A 24,137-nucleotide genomic window follows, 5' to 3' on the forward strand; every position below is an offset into this window, starting at 1 on the left:
TAGTAAGTATATTTTATCGAACAGTTATACCGGATCTGACTAAATGGAGACTTTGAAAAATAATCGTAATTTTGGACTTATTCTGAATATATTCGGCTTTCATTATTTTAAGATACTTACATTAAACATGATACAGAAAGCAGAGCCTTATCAATTGGACAAATGCCTCTTAAGGGCATACGATGCAGTTTCGATCCCATAATGATGTTTGTGCATTTGAGCTCATTTGCACCTAAGCAAATAAAATATGTAATAACAAATATAACTTTATGTGATACTGTTAGAGATAAAGGGGTCGAAATTTTAAAAACTTACTCTAAATTTCTAATGTTTTTCTCTCACATTTCTATCCTTTGGAGTGACGTACCTATTTTTTTTTATTTTAACAGATAAACACAAGCAGATTTTTGGAAAATATTATGAATATTTTTTTTATATAAATATTTTTTTACTCTGTACAACTATTCTTTCAAAATAATTGATTTTTAACAAAGTTTTAAGATTTTATGAAAAAGACGGCATTTTTTTGCGGTATATGTAACAAAATTAATATCAAATGCAGTATCATTCCGAGATACAAATATCAGCTCGATGGTTTTCGTGCGCGAAGGATGATATAGGTCGAGTATGATATTTCGTACATAAAGAACAAGGTGTAGGAAGTGTTGCTATGCAAAGAAACCACGATAAACACATGTTCTGACGTCACGAAAATAGTTTCAATGAATATCTATAATATTTCATTAATAATTGTCCCTTAAAATTGTTATGACTGGTGGAACTACTTTTCAAAAACAAGAAACTAATTTCAAATTATTAATAATTAATACGTTTAGTGCTGTCATTTTCCATTTTGTTGTTTACGGTCGTATAAGTCGACTTTTATGAACGTATCCAACTAAGAACACAATGGACTTCCCAGTAATGGATGTGTTGCATATGTAATATTCTGAAATACATTCAACAGTAGTATACCTCTGTTCAATAGGCATAAATCGATTAAGCGAACTACGATTAGAATCCACAAATCAAATTATATAATCTGCAGACACCGACGTAATAATACCAGCGAAAAATGTCCCTGGTGAGTTGTGATATGTAACATATCAATTTAGTCTATCAATTCGTAATGAAGACAGTATAGGTTCCAAGGATATATATTAAAACCATTTTCATATGTTTCACGTTACTGATAACTTTTAAATCATCGATGTGGAATGTCTGTGTCACAGATTACAATAAAAAATGAGTTCCAATTGTCGTCATTTACATTCCCGTCTCCTTTTCCTCGAATATGACCTAACAAATTATACTTGTTATCGATTTTTAATTGACATGAGTAGCACGGTGGGTGCCATATGGTAGTCAGGATATTTCGTCTTTATTTTAAAGTTTTGTTTTCAATCGACCCTCATTTTTGTAAATTTCTAGATGTAAGTCAAGATATGAGACCAACTTAACTGTATCTGGTGTATCCTTTAACCCTAGTTCAATGGGATAGATGCGTTCGACATAGTCACCAAATTTTGAATTATTTAGTGAAAGAACATTATCTATATAGCGGAAAGTAGAGTTAACGGATATTGCTAACTTCTTATCTTTGTTCCTAAGAAGTTCCTGTATGAAGTCAGCCTCATAACAATAAAGAAACAAGTCGGCAAGAGGAGGAGCACAATTCGTTCCCATTGGAATGCCGATAGTCTGTTGAAAAACACGTCCTCCGAACGTAACAAATATGTTGTCAATCAAGAAATCAAACATCTTGATAATGTCAATTTCAGATAAAGTGTTCGATAAATTGTTCAAACTGTGGTCATACTTCAAATTATTTATCAGACAATGAGTTTGACGAATCTTTAAGTTATCGGTGAGCCAAAATCTGAAATGTATGACAAATTCTGTAAACCAAATAAGGGTATCTGTCTTTATTCGTTAACATTATAATGAATGTTAATCACACAATTATCGAAAAAGATACACTATGAATTTAAAGAAAGGCTATAAAAAGGACTAGTGATAATAACTTCCCACATCTGAACATAATTTATTTCTTGTTATCAGATAAATCTATTTAAACCATAATTATCAAATTAGTCATCAATAGTTTTCAAACTTTCACACGTTTGGTGTTATATATAAGTAAACGATGTAATGTTCTAATTATATCCTGGCATAATTGTAATTTTCAGATGAGTCATCAGACCCCATCAGTAAATGAATATGCAAACATTATTTGTATTTGCTTTGACCTAGATGTCAGTAACTGCGTGTACTCTCAGACCAGTACTTCGGTATGTTGTTGGGATGTACAAGTACCCGGTCACGTCCACACTGTGTTTTTGTTATATGTATTTCTATTTGTATCCATATGATTTTCATTGTCCGTTCTTATGTTTTACTGTTACAGCACTTTCAATGGGGGTTGTCCAAAGGCAGTGACCTGTAGTTCAGTGATTGTCGTTTGTTGCTGTGTTACAAATGTATTTTTAATTCATTTACTTAATAAGAAGGCCGTTAGTTTTCTCGTTTGAATTGTTAAACATTTGTGATTTCGGGTCCTTTTATAACTGACTATACGGTATTGGATTTGCTCATTCTTGAAAGCCGTAACGGTGACCTATAACTAATCTGTGTGTCATTTAGTCTCTTGTAGATAGTTGTCTAATACAACATTGTTTTCATATTGAATATAGCTACTGCTAGTATGAGTTTTTCATAGTAAATGGACAACCATCATATTATAATAAAAAAAACGATGTAAATATTTTATTTGAACACCATAACATTTCCCTGAAATCACCACTTCAGCAGATGCTTTCAATTATTTTAAATAGAAATCTCAGATCATAAATATGAATTAAAAGCGCCAAAATATGAGAACGTTAAAGTTATCCAATACATCAGAAAGGCTATCGTATATCCATCCATGACACCAAATCAGTACATTTACAGTAAAAAAATCAAAAGCAAAACACTTCTGTTGTTCATCCTTAAATCACAGTTAGGCCTTTAACACGGAGCAAAAACTTTACTGCATCTCTCGTTAATATTATGTCTAACACCATTTTGCGCACAAGTCTCTCCAAAAATACAAAAACTCAACAAGACTGTAGTCTAGCGAAATAGCAAAACATTCATAGTCATTACCCAGCCCGACAACAACAACGAAAGGTGCACAAACAATTCAAAGATAATCTATTATTTTTTTTTTATAATTTGGGAATAACCAGATAGTAGGATTGAAGGATTTTACGTTTCAAGCACCAAAAGTTATCAAATTAGAGTGTCGTATAATTCACGTGGATGATCCGCGTCAATGATTAAATTGAACATTCGAATTCGATGTAAAACAATAGAAAATAAGCGTTTATATGATCAAAAATTATAAAACTGTGATAACCCCACATCAGATTTTATTATCAGAATGTATATTCATAAAGATAACAAAAAAGATATGTCTGGAAGCTGTATGAATTGTTCATAAAAGGGAATACTATTTAATTGGCAAAGCCTCTACTTTGTTCATCTTTAAATCACAGTTAGGCCTTTAACACGGAGCAAAAACTTTACTGCATCTCTCGTTGATATTCTGTCTAACACCATTTTGCGCACAAGTCTCTCCAAAATACAAAAATTCAACAACTGTAGTTTATAATTTGGGAATAACCAGATAGTAGGATTGAAGAATTCACGTGGATGATCCGCGTCAATGATTAAATTGAACATTCGAATTCGATGTAAAACAGTTAGTTAGAAAATAAGCGTTTATATGATCAAAAATTATAAAACTGTGATAACCCCACATCAGATTTTATTATCAGAAGGTATATTTATAAAGATAAAAAAAAAGATATGTCTGGAAGCTGTATGAATTGTTCATAAAAGGGAATACTATTTAGTTGGCAAAGCCACACAGACACATTAAGTTGGGTTTATATTAGCATGATGCAAATCAATGTGAAGAGCATTGCATCAATTCCTCTACTTTGCGTGCAAATCATATAAGTATCAATATCAAAATTTTACGGAAAATAATTGCATAGATTGTACAAACTGTTTGTCCAACTTTGATAAAACATTAGGTATCTCCAGCTGAATGCATTTTACGTTCGATATCCTATCAATATGTATATTATTGTTGCATTCATGTTCCCTCGAATAGCTACAGTTGGTATAACTTGTAAAAAAAGTTTCAAATATCATAATACTAATTTGAAATAAATAATTGATTTTTTCCATCTCCCATATGGTGATTGACGTTGATAAAATGTTATTATTTAAAGTAATTAAAGCTCCCAACTAAGTATTAAATCAACTTTCATATATTGATTCTGTTGCATGCTTTAACTTCGTATTCAACATATTTTATCATTGTACTACGTTAAATAAAAAGAACATTTTGCAAATTCGTGTGTTATACACAGATCAAGTATAAAACGCTGTGGGAAATACATTACATCTTGAAAATATAGGAACCGGTTGTGAATGCTTTGTGAACATCACCAGCGATAAAAAAAAGTGTCATGGTATAGAACAGGATTAAGTCGACAAACCTACAAATTTGACGTTGCTCTCTCTATAATATCAGTGTATATAGTCTAGAACAGCGGAGAAATGAATCTGGTTAATTCATCTAGTCGATCCATTTGTTGTAGTTACAGCACAAGCGTTTCCAAGACGAACGATAAAGAAATTATAAAAAAGCAACTTAAAACTATAACAACAGAAGTCAAACTTCAACATTTTAAAGTACAAATTCTTACATCTCAGCTCAAGAATGAAAATATTAGAACTTGTTATATGTGGAAATACTCCAACTCTTTAAATTTTTCTTATACAGTATATGGCTATAGATCAAAAATTGTTATCGGTGCAAATTAACACCACTGTTCTCTAAATGAACAAGCTTTGCATATTTAATTTAGAAGATCCTCATAATTTCCAATTGAAACAATTTATTCAAAATATATCAACACTTATACAATGACTTTGCGAACCATTCGTGAAAAAAACCCCATTCGAAGACATGGTATTCACAGGAAGTGTAACCTTTTTGTAATACAATTAAATAGAGAATAGACACGGGAAATATGTCGATGAAGCAACAACCCTAACAAAGAGAATAAGTTTCTTCTTCAAAATCACTACATTTACTCTCAGATATTTCATGTTGTAAATGTTGAATATATACAAAAAATAGCTACTTCCATGTAACACAAGGTCGCTTCAGTTTGGCTTTCCAAGTCAAATGATTATGCAAAAGAGTCCAATGACTTTATCGTGTATACATTTGAGGTAAAAGCGAAGGTCAAAATCTATAACGTCAAATTTACCATTGAACTCATTTTCAAGGTCATAAACGAAGGACTTCAACTCAAAAGATCCTATGTCTTATTAAATATATATGGCAAATGAGTTATATCACCATACGCGTTATTTTAAATTTTAGGGTGTAGAAAACTTCAATTTAATGTAAGCATACCCTTTCAAACAAAATGCATGGGTAAAAGAAGTTAAAATAAGCCAAAGTCAAAATTAGGAAAAATAACCTTTATCTTTGTCCTTGACCTAATTTTTTTTAACAATGACCTTCAATCAAAAAAACCTTTGTATATATCACTTATGGGTGACCAGTTAGGAATGCATTTCAATTATAACAAATCCATAAGGGAAAATAATTCTCATATGGAGTCTCTGGAATGATTCAGTGAAACCAAACTCAACATCTTGAGGATATAGTGAGCAAAGTGGTAAGAAAACATTGCCATGATCTTTTACGGTTGCGAATGAGTAATCGACACAAGAAAACAGTGTTTTCAGAGAAACATCTTACACGAAAATGTGTTCCGTTGAATAGGATCAGTTTCAAAAGCACATGAGCTGTTTGATTTTATATACCAAGTATCAAAGCGACATCTTGTAAAATAATGAGACTCAAGAACAAAAACTAGGCGGAAAAAACAAATCTTAAGATCATTCCACAGAAAAGTAAAAATATCTTATAATCAGAAAGAAAACCTATAGGTCTTTCCACAGAAAAGTAATAATAGGTGCATTGATCTTTATTAAAAGAACAATTGTATTTTTAAGCAAAGCATACCACGTGGTGTCAGGATTGCCCTACGGTCGGTCTTTCATTTGATAAATCCTAACACCCCTTGGTATATTCTACGACAAGAGAAACCTTTAAATATACATTATCTATAACATAATAAGGCGGAGATGTTTGTGTAATACATGTATGACCATACAAATATTCCCTTTGTTCTAACAACAATCTTTTTTTCTTTGGTGCAAACATCAAAGATAAAAAGAACAAATTTCAAAATAGGAAAAACGATAAAACATTGAGATGTTAAAAAATTGAAAAAAAGTAAAACGATTAATGAAATCTTAAATTCAGAGGCATTCATATTTTCAGTGAGAAATATAGGCACAGTTTAAAACTAATAAATGGATCAGTTATGAAAGTGTGTAATTACTACGAAGCATTATTATATCTAAAACATGCATACATAATTTCAATAATTATTTAACTTAAATGTATTGCTGAAACGAAAAGCTTTAAAAATGTCTCAAATACATGTTATTAAAAATGTATCTACACAATCTGCAGTTAAATGTTATCATGAGTCACATAATTGATTATGGAACGAACATTTAGTTAACTGGCTAACATGGCTAAGCCGATTCAGACAACGATATATACCAAGAAATTGTATCATGTAACTTTTATAGCATTGATGGAATGTCAATTATGTTTGTATTGGTTTGCGTATCTTAAAAAAAAAACGGAATATAACTTTTGAACTTTGAAGTATTATATCCCATCCACATTGTATTTGATAAAATGTAATTTATTGATCATTTTGTTGTTAAATCTACACTGAGAATATATTAGCGAGAATATAGTTCTAACATAACAATTGTCGTTTTGTATCTAGGAAACGCTGTAGACATAAGCGCATCTAGTAGGATATAGGCTAGGTGAAATAGACACTGAGTCTGCGCAACATTATAACAAAGGTTGACTTTCGATTGCATAGTTATAATTTTAAAAAGATAATAGACAAGTTATGATATTTTTTGGATAAAATGGTAAATGAAATCATAATTGTATTTTCCATTTTCTTGGTAATTAACTTTCAATGCAAAGGTAAGGATATATATATATATTATTGTAAACAAAAATCAATGTAATGAGATTAACACTCATAATTAGACATAGTTTTTCAAATGAGTATTCTTATAAAAATATATTTCCCTGACAAAGAGACTGATTGAGGGAAAAAGATTGGTCGACGTGTTATTACTTTCAATACGGCTGAATAGTTGTATTACTGACAATCTATCTATCAATCGTAACTTTTTTGGGGAAAGAAATGTAATGAACATCATGTTTATTGGATATGGTTCTGAGATGACGGCATATGTCAAATTCGAAGTATAAGTTCAAAATAGACGCGGAGGAAGCCGTGTCTGTTGTTTCTTTATTTTATAGTTATGTTTGATATATTATAAGGACCCAAAGACTAAAGGGTTATATGAGTTATCAAGGGTGATATTGAGAAAAATGATAATGTCAATTATGTTAGTATTCGTTTGCGTCTCTAAAAAAAACCGGAATATAAATTTTGAACTTCAAAGTATTATATCGGTTCATTGAAGTATTGATCATTAACATGTCTGTTAAATTAATATTTTGTTCATAACATCCCTTCTTCAGATAAGTCATGACGAACCGCAAAACAATCTAAACGAAACGAAATCCAACGGCAAAAAGACAATATACCCTAAATAACTATGATATATAATAACAAATTGCAACCGCCGAATTACATGTTTATAGCTTTAGACAGTAACATTCTGAATGTAACAGTCTAACACATTGTACGGGTGCAATTTTCCCCTTACCAGCGGCGACAGTGATGTAGCATTATAACATTAAAACAAGATATAAAAATCTGTTCAAAAAGGCTCGTTTTATCAGATACAAAGCACACAAACAGGTAACGAAACTACTCAAAACACAACGTACCGATTTGTTAGTACTACAGTCAGTGTAATGTAAAAGCTTACATAACGAATGCTGCCAACATCAATAATAATAACAACATATCGTTAAGTCTATATAAACAAATTTAAAAGACATATAAATGAAAATATTTGCTCACAATAGTATCACGTTTAAGAAGCGTCTGTCAAAATTTTGTAACATTTTTATGGAAAATATCAATTGTTTACATCCTTCTATCAACTCACCTATGTTTCATGTGCTCTATCTGGAAACATAGGTATGATTATTTTCAGCCTAGCTTTTTTTCTACAGAATTTATTGATTTTTATGAACTTAATAAAGAAATTGCTTCAAGATAAAGTCAAAGGATCTTTATAATCTTATTTTACATCCCTTACCTTAAATATTACACTACAAATTGAAATTTCATTTGTTTGTGTTAACATTTGGAAACAGGTAATAAGTTTACGGTTATAGTTTACGATAAATGACTCATTCAAAACTGTCACTGAGCATGCTGAGTGGCATGAAACTTAATATAAAGATTCAAAAATCATAAACTTTATTCATAGTCATTTAAATCTAAAATTAAAAACCATGATGGTATTACTAAAAGGGTGTAGGTTGAGGTCTAAAACTTGCAGTGAGTTTTTGTTTTAATTGTCTTGATACTTGCTGAAGGTTTCAATGTGATTGTGAGATGAAGAATAGCTATACACGATTGATTGTTTTTTAAATACATGCAAATACATTTAGATGTAATTATTAAAGTCTTCTCGAATTTTACAAAGCTTGAACCGGATCGTCATGCAAGTGATATCTTCTTGAACTTATATTTTGTTTATATTTAATTATGTTTTGGTTTACTGATATATAAACTTATGGTTGTATTGAAATTCAACACAAATCTATTGCGCTAACATCAAAAATATTTTTTTTTTTATACATTTCTGAGATTTTTGTTACTTTAAAAAGGGCGTCGGAAAATACTGTTCTCAACTACTTAAGCAATATTTTGCTTACATGCTCAACATGTTCAAAAGGAATCACAATTAGATACCAGCTTTTTTTTCGAACAAATTTCATTATTTTATTAAATTACTCTACATTTTGTTTAAGGAAAACTGGGATGCACAATACCCAGAGTGACAAATTTTTCATTCTGTATCAATATAACTTTATAGTTCATATATTCTCATTTCGAATGACAAAAAAATGAGTCGGAAATGCAATAATACATTAAAGATTTTGGCTTATTAAGTTCAGGAACTGTTACTATTCATCTGCATGGCGATCTGATAGTTTAAAGAGACAATACTTGAATAAAAAATATTTCTGTTAAGAAAACAAAAACAACAAACAAACAAACATTTTAGCAATTTTTGTTATGGAATTCTATGTTTTCAAATGATAACTTGCAAGATGTTTACAAAAACAGAAAACTCAAACTGAAGATAAGCAACCAATGTGTAATGCCATGACAGGTTTGTTTGTTAGAACGTGAAATTATAAACCATTCTTCTTCACGATTTCTTAGATTGGGTTGAAGATTTTTTTAATGCTCATATGTTCAATGTACATGATTTATATAATGAAGAGCAACCAAAATCGCATGTACATTTTTCTGCTAAAACATTGACTTATTTTGCAGATTGTGCAGTAGTCTATTCATGTTATAGGTTCGATTCATTTTGGAACCACAGTATTCCTTGGATTCCAGACCTTACTAATGCTTTATGTGAAAACTACTGTAAAAATGCTTCAGCAAAGAATATATATTATGGAACATCTGTAAGTTTTGTCACTAACAAAACATAAATTCAATGTTTATGCTAATGAAACATGCTCCTTTCGTCCTTTAAATCGAGAAAACCAAAGTATTTAACGTTTCTAAGTATACAAAGCACACCAGCATAATAAGGGGATAAATAGAGGCAACAGTAGTATACCGCTGTTCGAAATTCATAAATCGATTGATAGAAAAACAAAATCCGGGTAACAAACTAAAACTGAGGGAAACGATAAAAAAAAAGTGGAGAACTACGACACAACATAAACACAACATCAACATATAACACACACATAAACGAACTATACTATAACGATGGCCATTTTCCTGACTTTTCACAGGACACTTTAGGATAAAAATGATGGGTTGAACCTAGTTTTGTGACATGCCAAACCTCCCGCTTTTATGACAATGTTAAATATAACATTAAGATGACAACACTACATGATAGGACTACAATACAAAATAAAAGGGAGAACATATAGGACGGAGAAATACATGAACAATAGCTAACACAAGGTATCAGGTTAAGAATTTTATACACCGGACGCGCGTTTCGTCCAAACAAGACTAGCCAGTGACGAAAGAATGAAAAACATCCGAACTCCAACACTGAGGACCAAAAGTGCCAAAAAGTTGTGCCCAATACGGCTTGTTTTTTTTGGTCTGGGATTAGAACATCCTAATTGTTTAGAATAATTCATACTTTTGACAACAGCAAATCTTATAAAATGACTACTAGTATGTAATAGATATACACGATAAAACCGAAGTGGTGACTAACTATAGATTAAATCGGATACATTACATATGTGATGATTTTGTTTCTTAGGTTATATCGTTTACATTAGTTACAGTTCGGCAGAAGCCTTATTTTATATATTTGTATAATACTTTAATAAACGTATAAAAGAATAAGATGTTTCGCGGGTAAACTTTGGGTCAGGCCAAATGTGAAGGGGTGTTCCAAAGAAAACTCTGATACTAGTAACGAGACACTTTGGCAGAACAGCCCTCTATCTAGAAGGGCACGGCTACCATCGGGGAATATAAGCAGGCGATGTTCCTTGCTTAGGGTCGATTGTCATAAGTATACGGACAACGGTACGTTGTATTCGAGATCGGTGTCTCTTATAAAATAGTAAATATGACTTAAGCGTAATAAAGAACAGGTGAGTGCCTGTTAGAAATACGGACCTGTACGTTTACAAGCTGAACTTTATTTTTGTACCGTATAGAACAAGTGTGAGTTTGTGTCACCAACTTGTAAAGTTCATAATTTTACCAAGAGAACAAAAACTAGTGTGAGTCTGTGTGACCAACTTGTAGGGTACATACTTGTACCAGGAGACCAAGTTTGTTCCTGACCCAGGACAATTTTTAATGTACAAATTTGTACCAAGTTTATATATCTTAAGTAGAATAAATATAGATAGTTTATTAGAGAGCGCAAAGAGCAGTTGTATATATTTTTGTTCATTGACGTTAATTTATGATTAATGATTATTTGTTATATATTTTTTGAAAATTAAACAATTTTGGATCAAACTGGTAACGAACTAATTCTAAATAGAAATAGACATGCTTAGCCTGTGTACACGTTACACATAAAACAACCTAAACCAGCACATAAACGTACACAGCCTAGTTAGCCAAAGCCATCAACAAAGTGACGTCACAATTGAATTTCTGAAAAAAAATCACAAACATAAGATTGAATAAGGATATAATTTAAGATTAGATTTATAATACTGATATAACATTTATTAATAACAATGAAATTCAACACTAATTAATATCAAATTGTGGTAGTAGTTAGATAATTATTTGTATTATCTAGTTATGTCGGTGATTCTTTTGAATCAAACTGTAAACCAAATATATCGTATAAATTTCGTTGACCCAAACTAAAATCTGATAAATGAACTGGATGATTAATTATCTTTACCATAACACACGAATATAACAAAAGAAAATCAGATTTACAACTATAAACGTTAAGACATTTGACAAAATCCGATGAGAAAAACAAATATAACATCAAAACTAAATAGAATTTGGGATAAAAAAAGTACCGTGACACGTCTTATAGCAATGCGAATTCGAACTCAACAAAACAGTCACAATCGTGAATAAGACACGTTCGGTAATTAAAAGATCAGACGACGTAATGACAAACCCAACCTCACACGTGGTAAAAATTTCCTTAGTTAGTTTGGACAAAGACACATCGCATGGATCAACCGATTCGTGATGGTGTCCGTAAAATTTACGGAATGTCATTTTTAATCTGTCCTCTTCAACACTTTTTGGAGCAGTTTTTGCGTTAGGAGCACACTCCTGTATATGAAGTCCGTATAGTGTGAACATGCACGAGAATAAGTATAGGTCAAAAGTCATGCTTTTAACATTTTAGCTTTGGTCGTTTTTGATCTTGAAAGTTTTTAAAACTTGATAAAAAATACATTTTGTTTTGTAAATTTCCGAAAAACATTTCTTGATTAATTTTTTTATTTGTAGTTTTCTTGGTTTGTTAAAAGGTTTTATATCTTTCAATTTTCTTTCAGTGATTTTTTTAATATTTTTATTTTAGTCTGTTAGACAATGATTTTCAACTGAAGCTTTAAACTCATCAAATTGTTAACACATATTCGTTAAGGTTCTGCTATTTATGAGGTGGTTTATTCAAGAATTGAAAATAGAAAATCAAAGACACGAAGCTTAATAAATGTATGCTCGACGTGCTTTTCGTAAAAACGTGACTGATATGTTAGAAGGGTGCCCACTGTTTTAAAATACCTCTAGTTAACGAGTCTAACGCATAACACACGGAAACATTTGATTTGTCAATAGTTTAATACAAATTATCCCGTGTCTATTAATTATTTTGTTGCTTAAACGCTGATGCCATTGCCATTAATAAGGACAGTTGTTTCTCAAATATTTTTCATGTTTGCTTGTTGTGTATTTGATCTATGTGTTTAAAAATAGCAAGTAAAATTTGAAGGGAGATATTTTGTTCAGAGGAACATCGAATATATTATGTGTCAGTTTTTTACTACTTTTTACTTTTTATTTAAAAGATGCGTTTGTTATAATTGCATTAAAGTAATCAAATCGGTAGCCTTCGAATTAACAACTATCCTGAATGTCATGTTGCACAGTATGCATTTCATTCTATCTTGTGCAAAGTCATTTTTTCCGATTCATACCAGGCCAAATATTTCATTTCAAAATCTTTCCTTTCCAGAAAATTAAATGGCCGTTCCTTCATTTAAAGCTAATGAAAAGATGCATCAATAGTCTGTGAAAAATATAATCGTAAAAGCTTACTATGTGTATAGGATGTGATACCCGTTTTTTTTTTAATTCTCAACAGGCTTTACTGTCTGACTGAAATATGTCGAAAAAGGTTATACATTATTAATTGGCCTATCCAAAGTCAAGGGTCGGTAGTTCAGTCAGTGTGTGTTTTTAATTGTCGTATTGGTAGAAAAATTAAAGAATCAATAATGAAAAATACTATAATGCGTTGAAAGTAATATACATATTTTTATATGTTTTTGCGACCAAGTAAATACTTAGGAGTTTGTTTTCCATGAAACTTTAGCATATCTACATTTCCGTCCGATAATATTCTAAAGGTCATCGATCAGTCAATCATCGATCAATTACACATTTGTATATTCGATTTTATACCGATCAGTCATAACTGAATCCCGTAATAATTAAGGTTGCACTGAAATGTAAGCAGCTAAAATGTGTATATTTTATAGAAAATAAACCGAAATAAAAAACGTATGGTATTCGAATGCCTTATATAATTCAACATAGAAACATAAAACATAGAAATGAGGTAGGCAGTTTATCGATTGCTGGTGACGAATAATAGATAGCAAATGTCATTTTGTAGGAAAAATTATATCAACGTGTGTTATGATATTGGGTTTTGAAATGGTGTCATTTTACTTACAAAAGCTTTGACGGAGCAATTCAAAATATTGGAATATTATACATGTGAACATTTATATTCTTAATCTGTCAAATAAGATATAAAAAAGTAAATAAAACTAAAATTGCTAGAACAGGTGAGAAATTAAGCGACTGTAAATACCGATGTTGACAATAATTGTTCATGTTAATTAGCCCCCCCCCCCCCACCCCCCCCCATCTTCGCTTGAAAAGAACGGACCATAGAAACCATGCTTAACATATTGCACTTATTAAGATTCGGATTTATATAAGAGCACTGTTTTTGTTTCCTAATACCAATTATTGAATCTTTTGTATATTTCGTATTTATGTCCTTATTCTTGAAGCTATATATTTTACGATTTCTTTAATAAAATATGTTTTACAGTGACATATTGTACGCCAAACGCGTATTTTCTACAAAAAACTCATCGCAGACTATAGAATAAAAGAATACCAAGGCTATAATAGATTCCTTTCATCCTGAATTATGTCTTATAAAGCTACATTATTCAACTGAACAAGTTTCTGTGTATCTTTCATTAGTTTGTTGGTTTTTATTTTGTTGCACCTCAGTGTTTCTGTTTTTTTCGTTGATTTCCTCGTATAATTGATGTGTTGCCCTCGGTTATCGTTGGTAACCCGGATTTTTTTTCTCTCAATCAATTGATTTGAACAGCAGTATACTAATGTTGCCTTTACCTGGGCCTAATGTTAGACTCGCAATGGACGTTTGTTCAAAGTTATCATTGCAATAATCATCACGAAAAGCAACCAACAATGTCACTTTTATTTCAGGAATATAATAAGTAAACTTGAATTTGTGTTTCCATTTTTTTATTTTGTTACAGGACGGTAGTTGTTATTGTCGATACAAGGAACTATCTTCGTCGGACAAAAAGAATGATAACAAATGTACACAACAATTGCAAAACAACACGCATGGAATTGGTGGAGGAAGGGATGGCAGTGAATATCTGATGTCTGTCGCGAAGATAAGTAAATAAAAAAGTTAACTTTGAATATAGCTTTCTTGTTCAATTTCACGGTCCGCTTTATAGCTAACGATTTCTCGCTTAATAAACTTCAATAATCAGTTCAGTGTCACTATGCCTCTTTCCAATCGAACCTGAAATACTGGATACAAGAATATAACAGTTAAATCTATCTCATATATTGACTTACAATTATTAATTGGCATTGAGGGTTGGATGATAACAAATAATGATACAATGAAATGTTGTTGTTTTTTCATTGTAAACCTTCTATTTCTATGTAGAAACAATCCATCAGCCCATGCATATGCTGTATATATCTCCGAATTGATACGATACTCAGGTGTTTTTATGTCATATTTAAATTTTCTTAATAGAGGTTTGCTATTTACAAGTAATATATTACAATAAGAAGGATGCCGCAATGAGAGTTTTGTGTTTTTTTTTACATTCAGTGATATACTTAATGGTTTTTTATCTGTTACGTCGAGAAAAAAACAGAAGTATACTTATAAAGATTGCAGTTAAAACTAACAGTTATGCAATTGACAATCGCATGAGTAAAATTTAGGTAATGTTTAAATGTACATGTACACATTAAGTAATCTTTCAAAGGTTCATAATTATATAGTTTAAATAATCTCACCGATTATGTCTCAACAATAACAATTAATCAGTTGTGTTTCTTCCGCATAAGACGATAGACCATCAGCGAAAAATACAAATAATGTCGACGTACCAACATTTTCAAAGAAAACTGTTGATCATCAAAATGTCTCAAATCCAACCAAACGTCTCCAATTTTATCTCAACATGTATCAAATTACGTCAAAATTGGACAAATGACGTTCAGTTGATGTATATCCTGGCATGATGGGAAGTGAAACCCAATTTAATCACAATATCAGAAAAAAACAGATGCGTAAATCTGCCGTTTAACATATACACACACGTATAGTATGAAAACGGACATAAATGAATAATTGCTTGCAGTATTTTGAAGTAGGATAACTGTTTAAGTTTTAATAACATGTTATTATTTAGTAGTTACATGTCTATACGTCCATCCGTCCCGTTCAAACTACGAAACCTTTAAAAGTGTATTTAAAAGTAGAGTTAGACCCGGATTGAATCCTTACCTAAACATGGAAATTTGATAATGTGAGAGGACACCGTATATTTCAGACACATTTCAAAAGAATTGAACATTGAAATACATGTACATGTATGTGTATGTGTATCTTCCATTCTCATAACTGACATGATGGTTTTGTAGTAGCTTGCTCATCTACTCGAGTGTGGGAAATCATGGATCTATTTATCTATGTTTCATAGTAAAGATTGGCTGCCTCTCTGATAGGCATGCAATATATAGGACTAAAAGCAAAGATTGAAAGATCAATAGAACGCATATTATGTCCTTGTACGCTCCCCATGGACCTTGTGAGTTTGTAAATTTAAAGATTTAGATTAAGTGTGGCGGTAAAATACAAAGTAGGGTTTATATTCATCTTCTAGTCCTGAATATGCAATGAATAAAACATATGCAATGAACACTTATATACATGGTACTACATCCTATTGATACTTAATTTTTAGCGGTGCAAACAATCGTGATCTTCCGTGCCGCATTGTGGATAAAACAAAGACAAGGAAAGCAAAACAGCGGACCTCTTTGGCTGCATTTTTCATCTATTCTTAATATTGTACAACTTTCGACCCTTTCAATATTCTGGATCTGCAACTTGCATCGCTGTTTTTATAATATGTTATAGTTTTTCTATGTTTCTTACCTAACACATTGAATTATTCATGTAATGAAAAACAATTCCATGGACAGTTATAAATTTTTTTATCAATAAAATGGATAAATTACTAAAACCTTTATAAAGAACTTCAAGGGATATGATATATTTTGCCTCCAAGTTTTGTTTTTTGGACTTGTATAGAATTCCTGTTAAACAAAACCATTTTTAATCGACAACAGTTCTAGAATACAATTTATACTAGAACACACACGCGGAATCGCTGGCATTTAGAGCTTTGTTGAAAGTATGTAGTTACGCGAAAGTTATCTTATCCCAGAGTACTCTTATGAAAATTATGTGCAAGTTTAAAACCGGAAGTCTCGTATGACTTTAAAATTGGTCTGATGACGGAAACAATATCCGGATGCCTTTTTTGTTGTTGTAAAATAACCAAAACTGAATAGTTATTAGAATTGATGACAAATGAGTCTATGCATGGTACCTATAGAACACAGAGGCATGATGATTAATTTCTTTTCGAAGGAAAAGAAGCGACACACAAAATGAGGTCTTTTCGTTTAATAGTGAAGATTGGGATTAGATTCATTGATAAATTTTATGATACATGGATTTTTTTTCTTTTAAGACATGTAATTGACGCAATAGTTTCATAAAAATTTCCTACTTTACAAAGAGACAAATAATGACTTCAATCGTTTTTTGTTTTTTTTTAACAATGTATAGATAGATAAATAGTTTTTGAATACGTTGTTTAAACTTCAGTAACGTATTTAATAAGATTCTATGGTTGGCAGTAACCAATTCCAATAGGACTGTACGTATATATTTCTGTTTGCAATTAGTCACTAATGGATTACACTTAAAGTGTGGTCAGGCTACACCTTCTCTTCACGAGGCATAGGGTTTAACATATGTATAATCAAACGTGGCTAGGTAATGTCACCCTGATAATTACTCGTTTAATTCCGATACCATTATACAGATCAGTGTGTATATTCATTAAACGTTTACTCGGATTATTAATATTATTATTTACATTTCTTATATAGCGCTTATCTAAATAAACATTTACTCTAAGCGCTTTACAATGCATAAAAAACAATGAAACAAGTACTTGTAAACAAATTTAAAAATAAAATCAAAATAGAAACCTTAAAAAAAAAATATGACTCAATATATGAAAATTAAAAATTATTCGTCAACAATAATTTGAAAAATATCAACAAATTTGAAGAAAAAAAATATTAAAACAAAATCAACAGAAGTACTTCAATTTCAAAATTGGACTTATAGCTTTATGTCTAAAAATAAAGGAAAGGAAAATAAATAAAAATGAAAAAAAAGTAAGTATGAGAAATATCTTAAAAAAATTAAAAGTGTAAAGGTAATAAAAATACAATGAAAAGTTAGTATGATACATTAAGATATATACTGAGATCGAATAAAAGTCTATTACTGTCCGATAATTAATTATGTGGAAAAGCCTGTCTGAATTAATAAGTTTTAATGTTTTTCTTGAAAGCATTCACAGATAACGAGTTTCGCAGTTCTTTCGGCAAGTCATTCCATAAAACGGCGGCCGCTCTACCAAACCGTCTCTCCCCGTATGTTTTTGTTCTTACTATTGGTTTGACTAGAAGCATGTTGTTTTCTGACCGAAGAGTTCTTGTTGGCTTGTAAATTTTTACTAGTTCTTGAAGGTACACGGATGCTTCCTGTTTCAGAGCTTTAAACACATAAAGCAACACTTTGTGTTTGCATCGAAATAATACTGGCAGCCAATGAAGAGATTTTAAAATTGGACTAACGTGTTCGTTTTTCTTCTTTCTTGGATGATTTATATCGCCTACTTTTTTTTATTGAAGTAGCTCCTGCCATTGCATATCAAATTCTATTCGAGTTGAACACATGTACATATCGCATTCTACACTATTGAGAGATATTTATAAAAAAAAACGTATAACATTTTTTTCCTGTTTTCTGATTTCAATTGCAAACTCTTGTTTAAAGCTGTAGGTAGCTTAATGCTTGAAATATTCAGGGGAGACGACCTACGATTAAATAAACAAATCTGATATCAACCCTGACTATTGGTGGTTGTTGATTCAAAATTTTACCCAAGTTTCTCGAACAAACTCCATGAAGTATTTAACATATTGACCGTGTGATATCTTTTCTGATACGGCACACATAGATATATCAACACAAATATATACAGTTCTATGACAAATCTTCAAAAGTTCAGTTTTTTTATAGCTTCTTAGTATAATAAATCAGATGTATATTATGATATAGATATCTACCATATCTACTAAATTATGACCGTACATAAGAAAATCTAAAGATATTGTAACAATAATAACGATACACGTGTTAGTTAAAAAAAAATTGTTTTTTTGTTTTTTTAGTTTGTATGTTTCCGAACACTTTACGTTATTAGACCTACTTTTTATTAAAGTTAAAGATATTGAATGACTAAAATGATGAAGATAGGATAACTATTATGATTTAATCTCTGGAGATATCTGGTGCATCTGATGTCAACCCTGTTAATCGGTGGGGTTGAATCCATAGTTTACTTTATGGTATGTTAGAGATTTTTATCGTAGTTTTTACGTAATGAGATCTTGTATTATGTTGTGTCTAAATAAAACACTTTATATAAAACAATTCATGCAATTTATAAAAAAATTGCCATGAAACTGATTTTTTTCGACTTATTATAGTCCATTGTTCCTTGTAGTATATTCGGTTTTCTTTTCAAACATCATGTTTTCATTATTTTCAGGACTATCAGCTAAAACTGCGACTGTCACAAATACGCAAGCAATTAGTTCAACGTATGTGTCTATACGAGAATCAACATCCGCAGATTTTATGAACATGATAACCAATGGCGTATCGTGGGCAGCAGTAACACAGAGTACGCCTTCTACTGTACAGGCATTAACCAGTTTAACTTCTAAAAATAAAGATACCTCCATTTCATCTGTAATGATTGAGACTTCAACACACGTAACAACAGGTAGTGTGCATGTTGGCAGTGTGTTATCTTTTCAAAAATAAATATAGTGTATAAAATATTTGCACTTAAATTGCAAATCGTCAAGCAGAAGACCAGCCTTTTTACATATATTTTTTTAATTAAGTTACATGCTATCGACATATATCATTGTTCGTTATATTTTATAAACTGTTCATTGTAAAGTTTCTCATTCCAAAAAAAAAAATGTCGTATGAGTTGAATTTTAAAATGATGGAAAGTAATTCAAATAAGTTCACAAACGGTTTTTTTTCCTTCAGATTTCCCATTTCAAACGCAGTTCCAGTTAATCATATATTCATTATCAACCTAAATGTAACACATGAAATCATACAGTATTAGTGTGCATTTGTAAGTTTTTAATCACGTCAAAGTCCGATCGCAGTCATTTTACGTGTATATAATTGTTTTTTTATCATGGTGTATCTTTACTTACAATAAGACTTTCAAAGCTCGTTAGCATCTTTTATTTTTGCTTTTTTAATTTAAGTTTAGCTGTTTTGTTATTTTAGGAATGAGAGCAAGGAAACTGTTATGTAAATGCCCAAAAAGGTTAATTAATACAAAGTGGCACTTCCTTGATGGAAAGAATATAACAAACTCTGAGGTAAAGAAAATTGTCCTCGAAGATTTCAACAAGAATATAAAATCTGAGATTTCGGTTGACAAGAAAACTGTATCAAAGGAGGTTCGAAAGAAAAACTCCTCGGTAAACAAAAGAACATCTTCACAATCTATAGGATGGGGCTGCATTGTTTTTCTCGTTCTTCCAATGGTTTTCTTGATCGGCATAGACATACTTAACTGCTGCATTCACTTCCGGACACGCTTTGGTGGTGTGAAAAGAAACCGAAATTGGCAAAAAAGTAACAACCAAGTTCAGATAGAAAGACCAAAGCCTCTGCAAACAAAATGTCAATTTCACCGAAAGTAATTATGCCAGCAGATGTGGCAATAATTTTCATCCTGACGAAATGAAACGCGAGACTTATCACAAAAGAAGGTGAGACAACTTCCAACAAAGCAGAGATGAATGGTTGCAGTATTTGTAAATTGTCATCATTGTTTAACTTTCATTGTTAAACTTGAAAATGTGCAATATTTAATCGTGCTAGCATAATTATACATTGTATGTTCATATTTTTGACGTCGCTAGTAAACAAAACATATGTTTAAAATAGCATTGCCATTGTCCTTATACAATACACAGGTTATTGCATCGATATTGTTGAATATTATTCGTCGTAATATATTTGTTGCACTCTCATTCTCATACAATATTAAAAAAATCGGATAAAAATCAATATACATGCAATAACCTTAGGTTAAACGTTAGAAAAGAAATACACTTTGGATTTTCTTCATTATACATAAAGATTATTGATTTATAACTAGATTAGTTTATGAAAATCAGTTAAATAAATAATAATGATAAATAGCATTTTTGAAACCTTTCACTTCAAATCATAAAAACAATGTTCATATAATAATATACTAGTCAGAGAATTCAGATATAGCTCAATCTTAAGAAGAAAATTGCACTTATATTATAGTAATATATTTTGTTTAAGTTTTTCAACCACCAATTAAATCTGTTAGAATTACAGACCAACATGAAATATAGGGGAATATTCTGTAAGCACTGATTTATTAATTGTGTCCTGATGTGTGTGTTGACGAAAAATAATAATTCTACTTCCTTGTCATTAAAATAAGAAAATGATTACGACAAACACACATATGACTAATTAATAAAGATCTGTATTGGAATTTTATTATTTATATACTCAAGACCTACCATATGGCACACGCTAATATATCTTTAATTGTATTACTACGAAAGACACAGCTGCCTTTTTTTAGTTTGTTGAGATGAACAATATTCCTACATGTCCGTTGGTAATTGTTATGCTTGTTATGATTTGATTTTAACTTTGATAAGAAATCAAATGATTTTCTGCTAATGAAATAGTAATCATGCAGAGGCGGGTGTTTTCTTTTTTTATTCTAAGTTATTGATTTTGCCTTAAATCTTTGCCAGAACAACACAACTTGTATTATAACTGAGTAAAACAACGTTTGTACAGCTTAAGCAATTGCTGAAATGAGCTTATAAATGTAAAATTGAACGCGTTTAATACTTTTATATCTTAGTTTCGTATCAATGTTTATTTCGCCCCCTTTGATCATTGTGAATTCAGTTATTAAAACCTTTAAATCTTTTTTTTTATTTTAAACTAGTATACACCTGTGTTTAGGACCAAGTTAAAGCCTGCCTCCGGTTAAAGAATTCTTCGCTGAGTTGAAGACACATTGTTGGCAATCGGATGGTCTCTTTTGTTTAATTGATACATCCCCCATTTCCATTCTCAACTTTATTTAACATTTTTGATAAAAATGCATAAATATTTCAAATAGAATTGATTATTTTCAGCACCCAGATGTGTTAAAGTGTAAATTAATTACTTTTTGATTGCAGTTCTTTGTTAAATTTTATATGACAAAAATCTGTGAACAAATGAATGAAATGAAAAAACAATTTTAAGTAATTATTTGGAAGTTTATAGTAGACGTAATTATATAATATTTTATACAGTTACCAGATATAATATAAAAAACACGAGTGTCACTGATGAGTGTTATGAAGACTAAACGCACGTCTGGCGTACTAAATTCGAATCCTAGTAACTTTAAAAACTTTATGAAACAGGAGAGAAAAAGAAACTATTTGCAAAAAAAAAAAAGAAAATTTAATTTGATGGCATCAGTTTATATTTTATTTAAATGCCTTGTTGTATCGTACACTTTGACCGCTTTTTTATAGGTAAAGCTTCCTAGTGTCATTTTGTAAAGTCTAAGTACATACGTCTATGTTATCGAACAGTTAAACTGGATATGAGTTAATGAATACTCTGAGAAATAATCGTTATTTTAGATTTAATCTTGAAATATCTGATTTTCATTCTTTGAAATGATTTTCATCAAATTATAACATTAAATATGATACCGAAATATGAGTCGAATCAATTGGACAAATTCTTCTGGATTAATATAGACGCTTTTTGAACTTAAAACTGGAGACATATCAGAAGAAGTAAGTTTCCTAAAAAACACAAATACAATAAACTGGACAGCTACAGTGTGTTTGCTTTATGTTATCACTCGAACATTCATGTCTTTCGTTTATTTAAAGTTGTCCTGTAAGTTTACATACATAATAATGTATAAATAAAGTGGTAGTAGTTTAACAAAACCCATTTGTTTTATGCAAACCTATGCAATTTTTGTTTGAATGAGTACTAGAACTTCCAGATTTCATACCTTTGTTGATGAAAGAAATTCATAAAGACTTCAGGATTTGGTATGATTCCCAGTGAAGGCATATATAAATTACAAAATATAAAGGTTGGTTTTAAAATAATTATATTAGTGAAAATGCATCAGTAAATTAGCGAGTTTAAACTTATTGAAATATGGCACACAAAGCAAAACCAATGTCCGCGACAGGTTTCAGAAGTGTTTTGCTATAAAAAGACAACACGTTAAAAAATAGTCTGACGTCACGAAAATGGTTTGAATAATAATCGTTTCGTTAGTTTTACGGACGTCAATTCGAGTTGGTTACCTTTTACATGTTTGATTGAATATCTGATTCAAAGATGACGATGGATATGATATAATTGTCATATATTACAATTGCTTCTCCTTTTCTTTGAGTGTGACCCACCGAATCTGTCTAAACATTAAAAAACTACTTGGCATCACTGGAGATTATCCTGTCGAATACTTTAGACAATAAATAGCATAACATGTCAATGCATATAAGAAAGAAAAAAACACCACTTGAAGTTCACCAATCCATTTTCATCCCTTTTTTTCATGTGTACAAGCTTTGGTGAACATCAACTAGAAAATAATATTTCTTTGAAGCACCCACATTATGTGTTTATGACTCATATGTTTTTCAATGAAATGCAAGGTTAACTTTCTACAACTGTTAAACAAAAGGGACAATTTTTTTTCGACACTTTATCGTAAGACCAGGATGTTACGTACTATACTTTGGTGATATTTAATCTATAATAGTTAGTTGTTTGAAGCTTTATCTAACCTCCAATGATTTTCACAATATAAATTACCCCCTGTGGAAACAACTCATGTTAATGTCTTTAGAAAGGAACCTGGCCAAGGCTATTATTATACGATTTATATCCGCACGAAACAAAACAAGTCAACATTTTTATCAGAAGTTAATATTTAAGTTGTCAGTCATAAATGTAAATCGTGCACCAATTATAGCATAGTGTTAACTTCAATAAATAAGAAAAAGTAAACCAGAATACTGATTACGTTAGACTCTCCGACTTATAAACGATATATGTAAGTTTATCTCACCTAATAGAACAAATGATATCCTTTATCCATCAATGACTCAAACTCAGTACATGTACAGGGAAAAAAGCAGAAGAACAGCGCTTGTGTTCATGTTGTTCATCTCAATCTTTATAATGAGCTAAAACTCTAACCTCACTGCAAAATTAGACGGTGCCTA

General features: G+C 30.8%; 1 protein-coding gene across 1 annotated transcript; it reads left to right on the forward strand.

Moving 5' to 3' along the window:
- Positions 1 to 9,494: 9,494 nt before the first annotated feature.
- Positions 9,495 to 22,777, forward strand: LOC139494317 (uncharacterized). Its single transcript, XM_071282484.1, has 5 exons — positions 9,495 to 9,501; positions 9,669 to 9,808; positions 14,630 to 14,777; positions 19,331 to 19,567; positions 20,098 to 22,777. Exons 1-5 carry the CDS (start codon positions 9,495 to 9,497, stop codon positions 20,517 to 20,519), a joined length of 954 nt encoding a protein of 317 aa, XP_071138585.1. The 3' UTR covers positions 20,520 to 22,777.
- The last annotated feature ends 1,360 nt before the right edge of the window (positions 22,778 to 24,137 follow it).

The sequence above is a fragment of the Mytilus edulis genome, chromosome 11, assembly GCF_963676685.1.
Source record: "Mytilus edulis chromosome 11, xbMytEdul2.2, whole genome shotgun sequence".
Taxonomy (NCBI): domain Eukaryota; kingdom Metazoa; phylum Mollusca; class Bivalvia; order Mytilida; family Mytilidae; genus Mytilus; species Mytilus edulis.

What these genes read in the sequence shown, in the direction of transcription:
- LOC139494317 (XM_071282484.1), top strand. An exon ending in GATGTCTGTCGCGAAGATAA is followed by an intron (nt 14,778 to 19,330) that starts GTAAATAAAAAA and finishes CATTATTTTCAG; the next exon opens with GACTATCAGCTAAAACTGCG. An exon ending in TTCAACACACGTAACAACAG is followed by an intron (nt 19,568 to 20,097) that starts GTAGTGTGCATG and finishes TTGTTATTTTAG; the next exon opens with GAATGAGAGCAAGGAAACTG.